The 17,134-nt window shown below is 40.6% G+C and overlaps 1 protein-coding gene across 3 annotated transcripts in view; it reads right to left on the minus strand.

Annotated features, from left to right (window-relative positions):
• Positions 1–306: 306 nt before the first annotated feature.
• dst (dystonin) overlaps positions 307–17,134 on the minus strand; it is a 104,687-nt gene continuing 87,859 nt past the window's right edge. The window contains exons 78-104 of one of the 3 annotated variants that reach the window (XM_086259738.1): positions 16,905–17,078; positions 16,489–16,644; positions 16,026–16,223; positions 15,569–15,697; positions 14,834–15,004; positions 13,696–13,851; positions 13,146–13,352; positions 12,769–12,888; positions 12,069–12,238; positions 11,830–11,989; positions 11,099–11,293; positions 10,884–11,012; positions 10,384–10,527; positions 9,904–10,092; positions 9,649–9,778; positions 9,293–9,456; positions 9,043–9,205; positions 8,804–8,958; positions 8,649–8,723; positions 8,431–8,448; positions 7,489–7,605; positions 5,497–5,614; positions 4,800–4,865; positions 2,549–2,739; positions 2,190–2,300; positions 1,514–1,640; positions 307–1,396 (exon numbers count right to left, since the gene is read on the minus strand). In XM_086259738.1, coding sequence (XP_086115864.1) covers positions 1,140–1,396; positions 1,514–1,640; positions 2,190–2,300; positions 2,549–2,739; positions 4,800–4,865; positions 5,497–5,614; positions 7,489–7,605; positions 8,431–8,448; positions 8,649–8,723; positions 8,804–8,958; positions 9,043–9,205; positions 9,293–9,456; positions 9,649–9,778; positions 9,904–10,092; positions 10,384–10,527; positions 10,884–11,012; positions 11,099–11,293; positions 11,830–11,989; positions 12,069–12,238; positions 12,769–12,888; positions 13,146–13,352; positions 13,696–13,851; positions 14,834–15,004; positions 15,569–15,697; positions 16,026–16,223; positions 16,489–16,644; positions 16,905–17,078 — 3,990 coding nt within the window. In that variant the 3' untranslated portion in view covers positions 307–1,139. Of the gene's footprint in view, positions 1,397–1,513; positions 1,641–2,189; positions 2,301–2,548; positions 2,740–4,751; positions 4,866–5,496; positions 5,615–7,488; positions 7,606–8,430; positions 8,449–8,648; positions 8,724–8,803; positions 8,959–9,042; positions 9,206–9,292; positions 9,457–9,648; positions 9,779–9,903; positions 10,093–10,383; positions 10,528–10,883; positions 11,013–11,098; positions 11,294–11,829; positions 11,990–12,068; positions 12,239–12,768; positions 12,889–13,145; positions 13,353–13,695; positions 13,852–14,833; positions 15,005–15,568; positions 15,698–16,025; positions 16,224–16,488; positions 16,645–16,904; positions 17,079–17,134 lie in introns of all 3 variants that reach the window. The other 2 variants (XM_086259737.1, XM_086259739.1) reach the window with 2 other exon arrangements.

Here is a 17,134-nt window from a genome sequence, read left to right on the forward strand (position 1 = left end):
AAAAACCCAAAAAAACAAAACATAAACTGTTCTGTTTTTGCTTAATAAAACAAGTTCCCATTTCCCAAGTTCTCCAACTTATGTAAAAAAAAATTGACAGACAAACAGAGATGACGAGAAATATCCATCCAGTCTCTTTCACTTATCCAAATCAAGGTTGCGGGGAGGCCGGAGCCTATTCAGGGAAATCTTTCAGACAGCTATTGAGAGATTGGCTGGTGGTGTGACCAACATCAGAGCTACAGGGCCATTGTGAAGTTGCCCATGCAGCTAAAAATAACAGAGGAGACAGAGGCGATTCTGTGGTGCACACCAGTCTCTGGTGGCTTTCTGCAAGCAGGTTTATTACAAAGTAATGTTACAGTAACAATTTCAGCTCTACCGAAATTAACCATACATTGACATGGGTGCACAGAGAATGTCTACATGAAGTGGTACCTCTTCGAGGTCAGAGTACTCATTTGCTGTGAGGTGGTTAAACAAAAGACGGGCTGCAGCTGCTGACAAACGGGTACATAAAAGCATCATGGTTACGAGGTTTTTGCTACTTGTCTTAAATAGGGGTTTTCGAAGGCTTCTGCAGTGCTTAGTGGGGTTTATTGTAATATATTGCATTGCCCTTTAAATGCATGTTGGCAGTATAACATAGCACTTAAATAGATAATCGCAGTGTGTCAAACGGTACCATAATGCACCATCTACTCCAAACAAAAGCATACATAAATAATAGTACATTCAGTAACTCTTAGAGCACTATCCTGCATCTTTGCCCTTCATTAGTGTAGAAATGTTAGTTCGGCTTGATCATTCCCAGATTTTCTAGTGTTCATCAATCCTCTTCGGGATTTGCATAAATAAAAATAAAGTACAATAAAAACAATTTGACATATTTTCACAAAAAATAAAATACATTAAAAACAAATACACAAGGCCATTGACTTTCCATTCTCACAAAATATTAAACCATATTGCCTCTTAACAGAATATTTTACATCTTTGCAAGAATTTAAATAACACGTGACACATTTGCAGTCTTTTTTACTTTTTTTTCTTTAAGTTACACATCTCCAGTGTCCATTATGTGTTTAGGGTGCAAATAGCTCCTGGGTTTGTTGTTTGTTTGTTTTCAAGGCCACTGTCTATCGCTTCAATCCCTTGGCCAGTTTGCTTGTAGGGGTCATTCTTCTTTGAGGTGTGGGGATCTTAGAGGGTTTCCCTCCGTGTTGACGGGACGCGGAGCGCGGCGTCGCTCTGGCAGAGTCGCCGACCGTCTCAGAAACATCTGAGCACACGGATTGGATGTCTGAGATGTCAAAGTCGGAGGCGTCACTTCCTCTGCGACTGCTTCCTCTGCTTCCGGCTTTACTTCCTGGTCGGCTGGAATTTTTTCTCGATTCTAGAGAGATAAAATCGGGAAACACTTTAAGAAACACTGAAAAGGAATTCAAATTTACATGTGAATGCGATGGATAGATGTGGAGAAAAAGTTGCAAAGATGATGCTTTCTACTCACCACCTATTGCCTGCGTTCGAGCTTTTAGTACAGCAGCACTGATCAAGCTCCCTTCTTCACCTGACTGAAATCCTTTGCCGGACAGGTACCCAGGCAAACGCAATTTGCTGCCTTGAACCGCATTACTCTGCGAAAGAAACAAACTTTTATTAAAATGTAATCAGATGCAATTATTAGTAAAAAAAAAATAGAAGACCAAATTTTTAAAAATAAAAGTCTTGAGTATGTATATGTAATAAAAATTAGTCTTAATTCTTATTTTTAAAAAAAGAAACATTTTAGTAAAATCATAATTTTTCCCATAACTGAGGTGTATCTGTCAGATGCAGTTAGTATGAATTCATGTACAGCAGAGCAATACGTCATTAGACATTAATGACATGCAGAGGCGACATATGAAGTTGTACATGATGTAGTGGTATAAAAAATAAAGGTTAGGAAAGAAAAGAGCTAGTGATTGAGCCAATTATTCAAGAAAAATAAAGGTTACAAACCCAAATAAAATCTAATAAGCTCATTTTGCATCTTCAAATCCAATGAAGTCAGAAATAAATCTACAAAAAGGCACTTTTTGCTTCTTCTTTTTTTTTATTTTTTTTTTAAAGATTTTTCAATAGATTTCAGTTGGGTCATATATCTGAAGTGTTTCACATCATGTGCTGCATTATGACTATACCTCTGAGGATGAACCTTGGCTCCCAAAGGAGTCTGATGATTTAAGAGGAGTGGAGGGTTTGCTGTTTGTAAGCCATGGTTTATCATAATTGCGGGTTATGTGTTGGGGATTCTGGGGAACAACGGCAAATCAAAAGACAGAGAAATGGATTCACAAACTCAAAAACTATCAGGAACACTAGATGGAAGGAACACAGAAATCAAACAACAAAATGACCAAATTCTGCAAGGGTAATTAAAAAAAACAAAAACAAATTAAAAAGCAGATAAATGAGAGGAAAATCATGATGGTGGTGGAGAGGTTGGGGGTGAGACAGAATGAGGCAGCAGCCAGCTCTAATGGCAGATGTAGCCTCTCACCTTGGGTGTGCTGGTCGCTGCTGGGTTGATGGGGACGGGGAGGCTCTGACTGGAGGTGGATCTGTTGGGAGAAGCTCCTCGAGATGAAGGCCGAGACCTCCGGCCTCTGTAGCGGAAGCTTGCCATCACTTGAGTGGTTCCCTCTGGGAGGATGAACTTCTCTCGCAGCTCCATATTGGTCCTGCCTTTAGCTAAGAAAGACACTCAAAATGAGCCATGATGCACAAATACACCTGTCACTGTTATTTTTGTGTTAATGGTGATTAAGATGATGGTGAGTTAACAACCCACCCCCTCATTTCTTTATATTGTGCCAGAAAAATGGGAAAGAGATGCCGAGATTTATTAAAACATGCAGACTGAGAGTAAATGGGAAAACAGTATATGAGGCGAAGTCTGAACAATTCTAATGAGCTTTTATTCTTCAGCACAGTTTGAACTCTCTTATGAAAGGCTTCTTATAGTTTCTGATACTTAGTAGTCTTCAGGAATAGCTCTCCAATCTTACTGAAGGATATTCAAATTTCTTTTTTAGATGTTGGCTGCATTTTGTTGCACAATAATAATGTTGAGCTTCAGGCTCAAGGGAGCCCAATCCATGACAGACAGTGTTTCACTGTGAGCTCAGGATCACTGTCATCCTGTTAAATGACGCTGTTGTCAGTCAGATCCTCTCCAGATGGTATTGTATGTATGTGGATCCAAATCTAATGGTAGTTTTTTCTGTTCATGATTCCAACAATTTTGACAAGATCCCCGACACCACTGACTCCAAGCTCCAAACCACGACAGAACCCCACTGAGATTTACAGATTGCTGCAGACACTTACTGCTGTGTCTGTCCTGACTTCTTCAGTACATATTGATCACTATTTGAACCAAAAATTTCAAATTTAAATTTATCACTCCTTAAGACATGTTGCCACTTATTTTCAGTACAGTTCTTGCCTAATTTGGTGCGCATCAGCCTCTTCTCTGTTCCTTATTCTTAAAAATTGCATCCTGACAGCCACATGAGTTTTTGCAACAGGCTCTTAGTAACCAAGTACCTAAATATACCATTTAAAACTGGCTCTTTGCTAGATTGTCTGTTGTGTGTAGATAACACTGCGTAAAGTGCCTTGATTTATGTTTTAATGATTCACAGGACGGTGTTATTCATCTTAACAAACAAAAAGCATTCCTCTGATGCTGGTCAGAATAAAAATGAGTGAAAAAGCAGCCAATGTCCAAAGAAACATTTTGAAAGACCTCCAGAAACCCAGAAGAACTATTGCTCAAGACCACTTTCAAAAATTTACCAAACATTCTGGATCCTTCGATGCAAAATATAAAGAAATGAGGGGTGGCTCCAGACTTGTGCATGTCTTGTCGTGCACAACACTGCATGCTAAGCTGTATTCCCGGCTGTGTAGAAATCTGTTGCTTCTAACGGTAATATCATGAATTGGAAATTTACCAATGTATTTTTCTTATAATCATCACTGAACTACACAGCAATTTCCAGGCGACCCCAAAGAACAGACCAATGAAATGTTATCATGATGTGACTCAACAACAAAACAGCTCATGCAGTTTCATATCTCATCCATACTGTTGAACAGACGTCCAGTTCCTGTTGCAACGGTAGTGGAATAAGTGACAGCGAGAAAACTAAAATAAATCAAAGTGAGTCTAAACACTCTCACAAACCAAAGAAGAAGAATTATAGGAAACTAAACTACAGTGTATAAACTAAACAGTACGGTTACATTGAAAACAAACAGACCTGCATGCAGTTTTAAACACTAAGCCACCCTGTCAAACAAAGTAAATGGTGTAAGAAATACTGCTTCGGTTTTGTGGCGTGTGTTTCATAGAGGCAATGTAACCATTTTCCCCTATGAAGGAGCCTATACTACCAGGCAATACAGTCAGATAAGCACAGCTCGAACCCTGGACTGTAAAAAGAAGCTTGACTCAGAGCTCCCTATGACATGCGGCGCGAGTAAAATGAGCCAGTTTCATTGTGCTGAAGTGCTCGAAGGTGATGTGATTCCCACAAACAACTGCATGCATGAAAACCAGCCGCAGCTGAACGACAGCTGACTGCAGGTGGAGCCGGTTTCCGAGGATGACATTCTTTCACACTGAGCGCTCACACGCAGCTACAGTACGGCACACACCAGGACCAACACAAGCTCGGATGTGCAGACACACATACCACTGGTGGGTTCATGGAGCAAAGTGAGAAAGTTTGAGATTTGCCAACCTATAGGAGACTGAGTAATTGAAGAGTTTGATTCCGAGCGCAACATTTTGCTCCCGTGGTGATGCACTAGAAGAAATGTTCATGTTGAGCAGGAGGCGGGTTTAGTGGGAAAAACAGAAATTGATCATTAATACAGATGCTAGCAGAAACATGTCGGAGTACCAAAGCTAAATGTGGGTCGCATTATGGTATATATAAGTATATATGTAGGCAGCACTGTTAATAAAAATATGCTTACAAATGAAATATATTTTTAACAGATGATTTAACTGTGTTATCTCATTCAAGCATTCAATGTTGAGATAGCGGGAACAAAAGAAAATAAACTCATTTTAACCCTCAGAAAATTGCAGTATATTATGTAAAGATGTAATATAATATAATATATTGCATGAATTATCGATATATGTGATATATCTTCTATTTTTAAGCTCCAAGTTGCCATTTCAAACAGGCCTATATAAATAGACATTGGACAGTAGTTACGTTTCATGTTTCAATAACTGAGCTAACATCACTGAATACACAGTAATCTTAATCCAGATCATCATCATCCTCCATGTGTGGGTAGTAAAAAACAATGATATACAATCAAATTCTTTCATCGCACGCGAACAAAGAAAGTGAAAGTCAGTACAACAGCTGACCTTTAAACAAAATTGGATCGTGACTCCTCAAAGTTAACCTTTGAACTCACCTCGACAGGGGTCATTCTTCACCAGAAACTCGTCCAGTGCCATCCAGCCTCCTCCCACCCGCACCATCACAGTGCTGCGCAAAATTCTCACAAGGCGAAGCTGCTGAGAGTCTCCAAACTGCGATGGGGGAAGGAAAATAGAGAGGGGAATGTGTGAAAAACCTGACCTTCCTGTGAGCACATCCACACTGCAGACCAGAAGCTGTGCAACACTGGAAACCAGAGTGGAATGAAGAGTTACATTTATTCCAGCTAATTATTTTAATTGTGGGGGAGCAGATGGCTTTCATCCAGATTATTTCACTGAGCTTCAAAAACGACCTGTCGGAAAAGATTCACGTCTGCTTCTGGTTTCTCTTATATGTTGTACAGGTTTAAACACACACACGTAGACATACAATCATAAACACAAACAGATTTTGACACAAAAACATGAATTTTATCTTTTCATTCTCAGACACAACAGAACACAAATTACACAAAGGTCAATCCAACTTTTTTTTTTCTACAAGCGTGTGCTATTGTTTTACTAGTTCTAGTTACTAGTTCTAGTTACTCATTGAGTTCATGCTACAGTGAACTGACTACTTCATAGTCATTGATTCATTTACTATACACTACAACTTCAAGTAGAGCCTGACTGATTTTGTTAGTTGATATTCATTTACTTCAGATATCCCATACAGGATATTGGTATCTGTGTAAATAAGACAATAAAATAATTACACAACATAACGTTCAAAAAGAGCTTTTTGTGACATTATCATGAATTTTGTGAAGCCCAAATGATTTTTACTGATACCCGTACCAATGATATTCCAATGGCCAATATATTTTTCTCTGTCATGCACAAAAAACCTCACATTGGTTATGTGAAGTTATTTATTTACATGCCCACCTCTGCTCGGAATGTTTTCAGAGCGCCCTCTGGTGGACACACATCAACACTCATAACATGGTTGAATGGTTATTTCTCCCGTCTCTTTTTTACTTTTTAATTTTCATTTATCAATCCCAATAAATGCTGATGCTGACAGATTAGCAAATAACGTTTTTTCCTTTAATCATATAATTTCATTTGTATTTTTAATTAGAGCTATCAGAATCAGCCTCAAAGCCATATCATCAGTCAGGCTCTACATTCATACCTGCTGCTGTTGAGGGTTAACTTAATATGAGATGTTGTAAAGCAGTAAATACATCAAACTTCACAGCTTTACAAACTTAACCAGCCTATTTTTTCCTCTCTTTTTTCAGTGATCACTGTGTAATTGTGGTTTCTGGTTGTAATGTCTATGTGTCTGGCTTTATCTCAGCAATGTAAGACTCCACTTTTACTGCAGAAGGAGCCTGTGAAGAAAAAAAAACACCATAACTGAAGGCACATGATTACACCACCAGGGGGCCCCAGTGTGTAATAATTTGACTTCATGTCACCTACCACACATAGCAGACATAGGAACAGTGAGCATGTTATGGGGAGAATGATTCAAGCTTTATGAGGGCATACCACACATGTCAGCCAGTTGGATGAGACCATGAGCATCAGGCACAAAAACGGAGTTTGCAATTACAGCGTGCATGCTTTCTGTCAAAGTCAACATCACATTCTGATCAAACGCACAAACATCAATCTCCTACAATCCAGCACTTTGTTGCACTTTCTACAGCTACAAATACTCAGGATGCATTGACACTGATGCAGATCCAATGCAGCTAGCTCCAAATGGCACACATGAGGAATGGTTCAAATCACTTCTGTCTAAATCCACCACCACAGTGTGACACGCAGACATGACCAAACACTGATGACGGTCCACTAACTTCCTATTATCATATGGTATCTCTTTAACTGATAACAAAAATCCTGCACTTGTATGATTATCATAATGATTTAATGCCACTGGTGAGTCTAGTGATCAAATACATTAAAGGTGATGATGATCTGGAGTAAAAGGAGGCACAAGAAACAGCTTAAGAATAACCATTTACCAGAATACAGCTTTCCAAAACTGCAACGTGTAGGTGGGGGGTAAGATTTTGATTTTCCCTGTTTGCTATTGTCTCATCGCCGATTAAGGAGTCATGTAAGCAGTGAACCAGACCAAACTGTCAAAAGAATTATTTTTAATTTATTGTTGTGTGATAACAATAATACAAACTAGTTCATAAAGCATCACTAACGCCCCTATCCCCTCTCACTGACCCCTCAGTAATGACCTTTTTCCGACATGCAGGTTGCCAGCACATATTAACAAAGTAAGAGAAGTGAAAAGCAACGTGTTCATTGAAATCATCAAAGTTGCCCAAATAATGTAATAAATAGTGTCAGCCAGTGCTGAGGTAAATCATTCCCATGACACTGAAGCACCAAAGGCAAGCACACAGAAAGCATTATTGTATGCCCAGCAGATGAATTTATGCCCATGAACCAGTAAAATATGGGCTGAAATGGTACTGGCACGCCAATATTGCATTTTCTGAAACTCAAAAGCAGATATACAGATATATATATATATATATATAGAAACATTAATTGCACTAATTATAACGCAAATAAGTCTTATTTCCCCCCAAAAAACATAACCTATGTGAAAAGAACAAATTTAGATTGGACATAAACGTCGACTGCCATAAAACTTGAAAGCATGCTTCTTTCATTTACTCATTTTAAATCAGATTTAGAGTTATGTGTGAAGCTACCATAAATTCTCAGACCAAACACACATCTCAGGCCAGTGTTAAATAAAGTTAGATTAAATCAGCAGGCCATAGACTTTTTTTATTTCTACTTCTGAGTTCCAGAACATCTGAGAACATCAGCCAGGAATCTGGGCAGAAAGTGTTAATTGGACAGGAAACGTGGTAAACGAAAAAAGGACGCAAGGCTCGATAAGGCACAGAAGAGAAGGAGGGAAAGAAAAGAGGATGTACCTGATTTCCAAGGTAGAACTGGTGATGTGAGGAACAATAAAAAATATAAAAAGGTTAGCACACATTCGCACTTTTGTCATCATGTTCAACACTTACCTTTAACAAGAGTATTCCCTGAAAAGTCTTTTATTTGAAATTATTTCATAACCATGTCACAGCTTGTATTGCTTAAAAAAATTTCACTGTTAGATAAGCCAAACACATAAAAATGTGCTTACCCGGTATTTATTGGCACCAATTTGCTCCACCTGGAATCGTTTTGGACATTTGCACTTCGCCACTTGGCGCGTGACCTGCGAACGCATCATTTTTTTTATTAAGCGACGCCTCACATTTGAAAATGTGAAATTAATGCCGCAGGCGTTCTTATTACCTCGTCCTCAATTTTGTCAGCATCTGTTAGTGGTTTGTAAGCGTCTTTGTTGGGATGTAGAGCTGCTACAAACTCGTAGTAGTCAATGTAGCCGTCACCGTCTCTGTCAAAGATGTCTGCCACGGCGCTCATCTCCAGACGACTTGTTGGGAATTCTGTTGAAGAGACACTGAGTGTTGCAAAAAGGAGCATTTTGTTCAGCGGTGTAGATGTTTTTCAGCTTTGAGTCTGACACTTACTGGAGGAGAGGATGCCTTCTATGAACTCCTGTCGCGTCACTTTGCCGTCTTGGTCTTTGTCAATGCGGCGGAAGAAGTCCATGACGCGAGACTTTTTATGGTTCATCCAGCGCATGTAACGTTTCCGCCACACATCAAAGTCAAAGTTGGCAAATTCTTTCAGCTGAGCAGATAAAGAAAGAAAGGTCAACATTAATAACTAAAAAGCTAGAAATTTGCAGAAAAATGTCTGCAGATTTTGCTAGATTACCTCCTCCAGTCTGTCCAAAGCATCATTGAGTTTCCTCCTTCTGTCCAAAGCCAGCAGCCACACGTGCTGCCACTTGGTCACCAGCAGGTTAACCCGTGGGTTCTTTGTTTCAATGGGAGCTTGTGTTGATGACGCATACATCGCTTGCGTGGGAGAACGTTTTCCTGTAAGGGAAAGACAAAAAACTTTAAAATGACTGTGTTTCCACCATATAATCAGGAGGAATGCATTCACACTGACATCATTCCAGGTGCTAAAATGGGCAAATTGAGGATGTCGTGTCACCCTGAAGTGATTCAGAGCATGGCCAGATGGCTCGGGTCATACTCTATGAGGAACAGTGATTGGATACATACTTCCAGCTCTTCCTTTGTCCAACACGGGGATCTGAGACTGGATCTGGGGCTCCGCAGCAGCCTTCCTTTTGTGTGTCTTGGTGATTTTGTCAACATCTGGTTGCTTCCTGGTCATTTCCTCCATGAATGCCTGCAGGGGGCGAGCAGCAGTAAACTACTGTTAACTGAATGCCCACGCAATCATTAAAATATGGAATTAAAAAAAAAACTAAAGTTATAAAATTTGATTTATTATCATTTGCTTTTTTGATGTACCTGGTGTTCTGCTATGAGGTTTTTGACCTCCTCGATCTCCTGAGGGAGTGGCTCCTTATCCTTGTCGTTGAGGTTGGTCTCAGCCCACTGTAGCCACGTCAGAAGATTTTCCAGCAGCTCCTGAGTAGCTAGCAGCTCAGTGAGGGCTGTGGCCAGTCGCTGCTGGTGCTGTCTGGCCCAAGCCTGCACCTGTGTAACAGCAGTAATACACTTATATTACTAATAACTAAATTAATTTCAGATACACTGAAATCAAGTTAACTGCACACAACTTGATTTTGTTTACCTGCTAAGATGAATCATTATTACTTTTTTTTTTATATAATGACTATCCATAGTAACTTTTTCTCTGATTTTTTGAGTGCTATAAAGAGTTTCTGATCCAACCCTTGTTAAAATGAGTAATTCTTCCTTATTTTAATTTATCAAAATAGGTTAATGTGTTCTGTTAAACCTGAAGGTATGAAACAGTGGACTGACCTCTTCAAAGCGGGCTTTAATGATGGTGTTCCAGTGCTTGATGGTTGTGATAGAGTCTGGATGGCAGATGCTGAGAATGGCCTCCCCCATACTGGCCGCTTTATTTAGAGCCACTCGCTTTTCTTCCAGTTTTTTCATGAACACCTTTAAAAGAATTTTTTTTTTAAATTGAAAAAGCGTTGGGATTCGAAACTATCCCATCCCATATCTAAAAATAAAAACAAAACATTGCTCATACTTGGTTTAAAACCGGAGCAGAGCCCAGTAATTCTAATCAGATGACCTCATAGTTAAGAAAAATATTTTTGGCACTGAAAGCAGCATGCCATCTACTTTTAGACAGGCTGCAATTACAGAGTCAGGATCTTAACTGTTTATTCAAGCAAAGTATTGGCAACGTGTTTTATTTCTTTAATAAAGCAACAAAAATATGAAACAACTTAAGACATAAAAGTTTTTTTCTGAAATAAAAAAAAGCAGAATCATTTGCATTGCTTTACCTTGTGTTGTTCGATAAGCGCTCGCAGAGCTTCTTCATCGTCGGGCAAGCTGCCATGGAAGCGCAAACTTTGCTCTGCCTCAGCTAGCCACTCCAGCAGGATGTGAACAGCAGAGTGAAATTCTTCAGCCTGCAGTGGGAGAAGACGCATATGTCAGACTAACATACTTTACTTACCTTCTACCTTGTGATTGTTTGGAGTACTGTCAGGAATACCTGGCCCAAAGCCTGCTCCAGCCGGGTCTGCTTAGACACAGACAGGTTGCACACCGTCTCCCAGCGCGTGCTCAGCTCCAGCATCTGGACTTTGACCCAGGAGGAGTCATCGTGAGTGTTCTCAATCAGCTCCCTGGCTGAACGTTTGAGGGCCTGGACGCTTACCGTCCGCTTTCCCAACTCCTTCTGAAAAACCTGCAGTAACGAGACATTTGAGGACACAGTCAGCCAAAATATTAACAATATCCAGTTTTTTAAATGACAAATTCTTAAATTAATTTTAAACATTATTTCAAAAAACATCTTTTTGTCTCTATTTCACAGCTGGCCCAATGACAAGAAGCATAAAACAGGGTGCTTTTAGTATCTGTTGTCCTCTTACTTCAATAAAATGCTAACACAAAGAATGTTATTAATATAATATTAATAATGAGTAAGGAAAAACACACCAGCATCAATTTTCAAAGCTTTGCTCAATACACAACCCGAAAGAAAACAGACTCTCAATGAGAAAGTAATACAATGCCTCCCCTTTTGTTGTTTTAATGTATTGTCTATCCCCCGTGTTAGTTTAAGATTCTTTCGTCTTGTATTGTGTTAGGAATGATAAAAGGTTTGGGCGTGGCAGCAGTGAAAGGTTTCACTTGATTTCTGCCACTAACGTCAGCAACAAATGGGCCAATCAACAAAACAAAGGGATCCTGGGTCTTCGGTGTGGTGCTGTTCTCTACCTTGTGGTTGTCTATCAGGTTGAGAACCAGGTCTATGTCTCCATGTACGGGCTGGTCCTCAGCCAGCTGAGGTTCCACCCTGTACAACCAGTCAATAAGAGCCTGGAGAGCATCTGTAAACTGGCCGGAGAACAACAAGGCCTCTTCCAGCTTGTTTTGTCTGCAGAACAGAACAAAATATTCACAGTGAGGCTGTTTAGCAGAATGAAATACAACCCTCATTGGGAGAAAATCCTCACCTTTCCACTGACTTCCCACAAACAGTGTCCCATTTGTCCCTCAGTTCACTCAGCATGTCGTCCAGCTTCTGTCTGTCATCCTGTAGAGTGGTCTTGTCTTTCAAGGCCCGTCCTGTTCGAGTGGTGGTATCATACACAGAGTGTTTGCTGCCAAGAGCTTTCTGGAACTCCTGCACGATGGGGAAAAAAAAGGAAAAATAATATACACAACCCCCAAGTGGTCCGGTTTAGTGGACTCATAATGCCTCTATCTTCAAATGGAAACAGCAAATCATCTCAAGAGATTTTATTATTATTACTACTGGCATGTCAAACAGTATCTTAATCTGCGTGTGGTGTGTGCTTTTTGTGATTAAGAATACAGTCTTCAGCGAGAAGAACAAAAAGGAGGTCAAAACTCAAGAGCTCTTGCTCCATAGAGATTAAATGTATCCAAAAGCTAGGGCAGCCTTAAAACATTTGGTCCATTCAGGGATTATGACAAGATTAGCACAATCTCCCAGCATAACACCACAAACACAACAATAGTCAACAGCAATGTAAGCATTTGGATTCTACTGACTCTGTAATTTCAAATAACAGATCCCATTTTCAAATTCCAGCTCTGGTGTTTCAGATATTTCTGTTTAATGAATGAAACGTTTTTTGTAGATGTTGCTCCATGTCTCTGGCTGTGTTAACACATTTTTCTCTCAGTTACCTTGTGCTGTGCCAGCTGCGTCTTGATTTTATCGGGATCATTGGCAATTTCCACTTCAGAGTCCAGAGTCTTCTCAGATTCATCTAACCACTCCATCAGTTTATTGAAATTTTCATGGAACTAATGAAAAATTAAGAACAAAAAACAGTGTAAAGCATTTTAAAAACAGGTATGAGTTCACTAGATTTATGGCAGAGCCCTGCTTAATGTTAGCATGATTGGAGCAGAAGGGCCCTATAATTCAGAAAGTTCTGTAATAGGCTGCAGAAAGAATAAGAAACAGGTTTAATATCCTATTTCCAGAGCTTTCCAATGATAATAAAAAGTCCTGATGTCATGCCTGTTCAAACTCAGCATAAATATTCACAGAACAGTACCTGCTTCGCCCTCTTCCTGGCGTCGTCCAGTAGACGACCCCGCTCAACAGACCTCTGCACCAGCTTCTCCCAGCGCCCTTGCACGCTGAGCAGCAGGTTCTTTATCAGGACCACATCCTGTTTCTGGCTGAAGTACTTCAGATGTGTGCCCGTCTTGTCCAGTTCAATAATGTGTTCTCTGTGGGAGTTTACCTCCGTCACAAACATCTGCACAGACACAATGCGAGGGAGAAAAGGGAAAGGATTCAGGCCAGATGTTCTAACAATAAAAAAGGAATAAAGGTTTTTCAACTGACAGCAGAGGAAATGTAAGTCATGTGGGTAATGTGCTAATGAGCTCTGTTCTCAAGGATAATACAGATGCCATTAAGTCATTGTTGGCTTTAAGACAAAGCAGAATGATGAGCTGGTAATCATGAACCGGTAATCAGGGTACTAATAATTTTAATTTCTCACCGACTCAATAAGACTACTAGACGTTACCGCAGTAATGTCTAGTAATCAAGCAAAGTTGGACCAGAAGGCCTGTCCTCCACGTGCAAAGACGTACCTTATGCTCATCTATCTGAAACATGATGGTCTCCAGTATGAGGGAAGCGGGCGAAACTGTGTTCAGCGTCTGCTCTGCTTGGGTTAGCCAGTTGATGAAATCTTGCAGGGAGTTGTGGAAATCTGTAGCCACAGTCAAAGCTTCTTCTAGTTTCACCTGTGGAGACGAAACGTTAAAAAAACTGAAGTAATACTGGACAAAAATCAAAGAGCGCTATCCTGTTTATAACACATGTGCATTGTTTAGCGGTGTAAAGTATCTCTGGTTGTTATAGCAACAGATAAAGAGGGCACTGCGGGGGATACAATTGCACTTCAACAGTGCCAAACATGACCTCTATTTAAAGAGAGGAAGTTAATATATCTGGAGGGGACTGATGGCTGAGGCATCATGAGGTTTTAATTGAGTAAAGGAAACAGCCACTCCATCACTGAAAAACATCCGTTTGGTACAGCTGAGGCCGGTGGCTCAGGGTCATCACATGGCAGTAAATGCTGTGCTAATGACATTACAAACCTGGTGAGAATTACGGCTGCTGATGTGTTTTTCCCATTTATCGTGGGTCATGTCGAGTGTCTTGCTAAATATGGAATTGTATTGTAGCAGTGCATATGTCCTACAGAAAAATAAGCCACTTGACTGCAGAGGTATCACAGGGAAGGCTGTAGAGAGTTTGGCCAGCAGCTCTGACCAGCGCTAAGATTTACCAGACTTTGATTTCCTGGGAAGAGGGCCAAAGTAAATAGGATGCAAAAGCAAGATGTTACAGTAAAAGTTGAAGCAGCTAAAATAAGGAGAACCATATCTGAGAGCAGTGGTGGTGTTTTATACATTTTAGCAACAAAACTAAAAAAAACCCAAAGTGAATGATGACATTTGGCTTAAATATTAGCTGATGTTTTGTCAACCCTACACTGTGGAAACGTATGACACCACTGTTGTTCCACTCTGATCTACAGTGTAACCGCATCCTGTGTGTCCTCGCCAGCGCTCTGTCTTTACACCATTGGTTATCGGCACTGGGATTAGAAGCTTTCAACCACACAGTCATGGCTCAAGTGTGTGTCAGCGATCCCTTAATCTGAAATCCTGAGTCATCAAGCTAAGGGCAGTGAAAGCCATTCAGTCATTCCCCTACCTTTCTTTCAGCGACCTTCGCTTGCACCGCTTCCCATTTTTCCTTCAGGTTGGCGAGGTCCTGCTCCGTGTTACTGTCTGGACCCTCGGGCATCATCGTTAGCAGTTGCTGACCCTTGTTCTGGAGCTCCTGATACAGCTCCTCTTTTGACTCAAAGGCAGAACACAACTCCTGTGAGGAAAAAAAAACAACAACACAGAGGAGAGTGATGGTTTTGTCAAACAGGCTGAATTACAGTTAAAGACCGATCTATTGTTACTTTTGGATTTCTGCAGTGTTCAATGGGATGAATTTGTCAGTCGCTAGTCCAAATGTAACTCGAAAATGGTTAAAGAATGAGCATGGTGAGTCATGCCGAGCATCTCAGAAGCATGTTTCTCACAAACATTTGACCAGGATAATGTTACTAATTTGATGAAAGTAATCTGTCTGTTTTCAGTTCCCTGAACTGTCACCACTGCTGCCTCTTAAGGGAGAGCTCACTGTGAAAGTGTCTCCATTACAAAGTAGGAAGACAAAGCAGGAAAACATTCCTAAATTCATTATAGTCAGATACGGATGAATCAATTTGAAACACTTGAAGAGGTCTTTTTTATCACAGACTGCAGGGCAATGAGAGTAGTGTATTTTGTAGTGTCGTTTAATTTTCACACTTCAGATAAAACACAGAAAAGACAGTCACCTCCTCCCAAGTCTGCCATCTGTATGCAGCCTCTCATATTGTTAAACACATACCAGATGGGCGTTAAGCTGCTCCCGGGCCGTGTCTGGTAAGCCTCCCACAGCCTTTGATGCCAACAGCTGACGTTCTGTGTCTTTCAGCCACTGCTGCATGTCTTCTATCTCACCATGGAAACCCTGAGCCTGCAACACAATTCAACCTGAGTCAGGACAAAAGGTGCCTCACACACTCGCTATTAGCAACCTGTGATTCAGAGAGGAGGATGTGTGAGTTTTTAATTCCTTGGATTCATTTAGCTCGGTATTTATAAGCCTGTTTCATAATGAATTAAAACCTTAAAGTGAAAACAATAGAATGATTTACTTTAGCTTTCAGGATGCAAATCGAATAATAAGAAGGGGGTAGGGAGAGAAGTCTCTCCTCCCTGCAGAGCTTTTTGACTTCGACCTAAAAACTATTTTCTCACAATTTAACAAGAAATGAGACACAGGTTAACTTTTTTTAATATACCTGAAGCAGAGAGCTTTCCAGCTGTTGCTTCCTCTGCTCCATCTTTTCCAGGATGGCTTTCCATCGCTGGTTCAGATTCTCCAGTTTGCTCTGCAGACTAGAAGCTTCCTCTCCAGCGCTGGACTGCACCAGATCATTGCCGGCTTTGTTCACTGTCTCGACTGTTGACTTGTGAGCCAACACATCTATCTGGAGGACCTGCAGAGATAAATCAGCAGGAACGGCAAGATGTTGTGCAGATGGATATTAAGCACAAAGTGGATAATGACTAATTTACTGTAATAAACAGCACACTGACAGATACCATAAATGTTTACTTAATATGGTTTTAATGCCTGTGAAGTGTTTTACATTTTTGTATGTGATACTGGGCTATACAAATAAAATTGAACTAAACTGAACTGAAAGGACTTATTTGAAAAATAGCCCCCTAAAAAACCACAAGATAAGAGGTTTGTCATACGTTGTGCTTGGCGAGCTCTATCTCGATGGCTTTGGGGTCTCCTCCAGCATTTTTCTGTTCATTGAGCAGCTCCTCAGTGTGGCTCATCCAGGCCAGCAGCTCATCCAGTGCATGCTGGAACTGCCCCAGTGCGAGAAGGCCTCCCTCCAGTTTGTGCTGGATTAATGACAGATTAAACCATTTAATTTTGCAGGGAGAGAAAACAAACTGTTTAAGCCATTGCTGAGTCTGGTTTCTAGCCCACAAGAAGCTGTAGAGGTACTATACAATATATTTCACAGAATGATTGCAGACCTTGTTTAAACATGATATTGCCATTCCTTTTAAATTTAGATATCAGTGTCAGCGTTTCTGTTTTCTTATATAGCTTGCACTTTCGGTGTGAAGCTCCCCTTCTGCTTCTTTCTCTCGCTGACCTGCCGACTGATGATCTTCTCATCCAGGTTGTCCCAAAGCATTTTGAGTTCAGACATCGGCTCCTGGATGGCGGAGCGGTCAGCCTCCTCTGTCACCTTCTTCAGCAGGAGGCCGGCCTGGTGGTTCAGACGCTCCATCTCAATCTGTAGCTGGTACGCTTCTCCTTTGAACTCCTGGCAACCCAGCACATGCAGCGGTACACCCAATCAGTCAACAGAAAGAAGGACGC

Source organism: Aulonocara sp. 'chitande type north' Nkhata Bay, linkage group LG13 (assembly GCF_057382095.1).
Source record: "Aulonocara sp. 'chitande type north' Nkhata Bay isolate Kocher_YH1m ecotype deep benthic linkage group LG13, A_spYH_male_GT1.1, whole genome shotgun sequence".
NCBI classification, from domain to species: domain Eukaryota; kingdom Metazoa; phylum Chordata; class Actinopteri; order Cichliformes; family Cichlidae; genus Aulonocara; species Aulonocara sp. 'chitande type north' Nkhata Bay.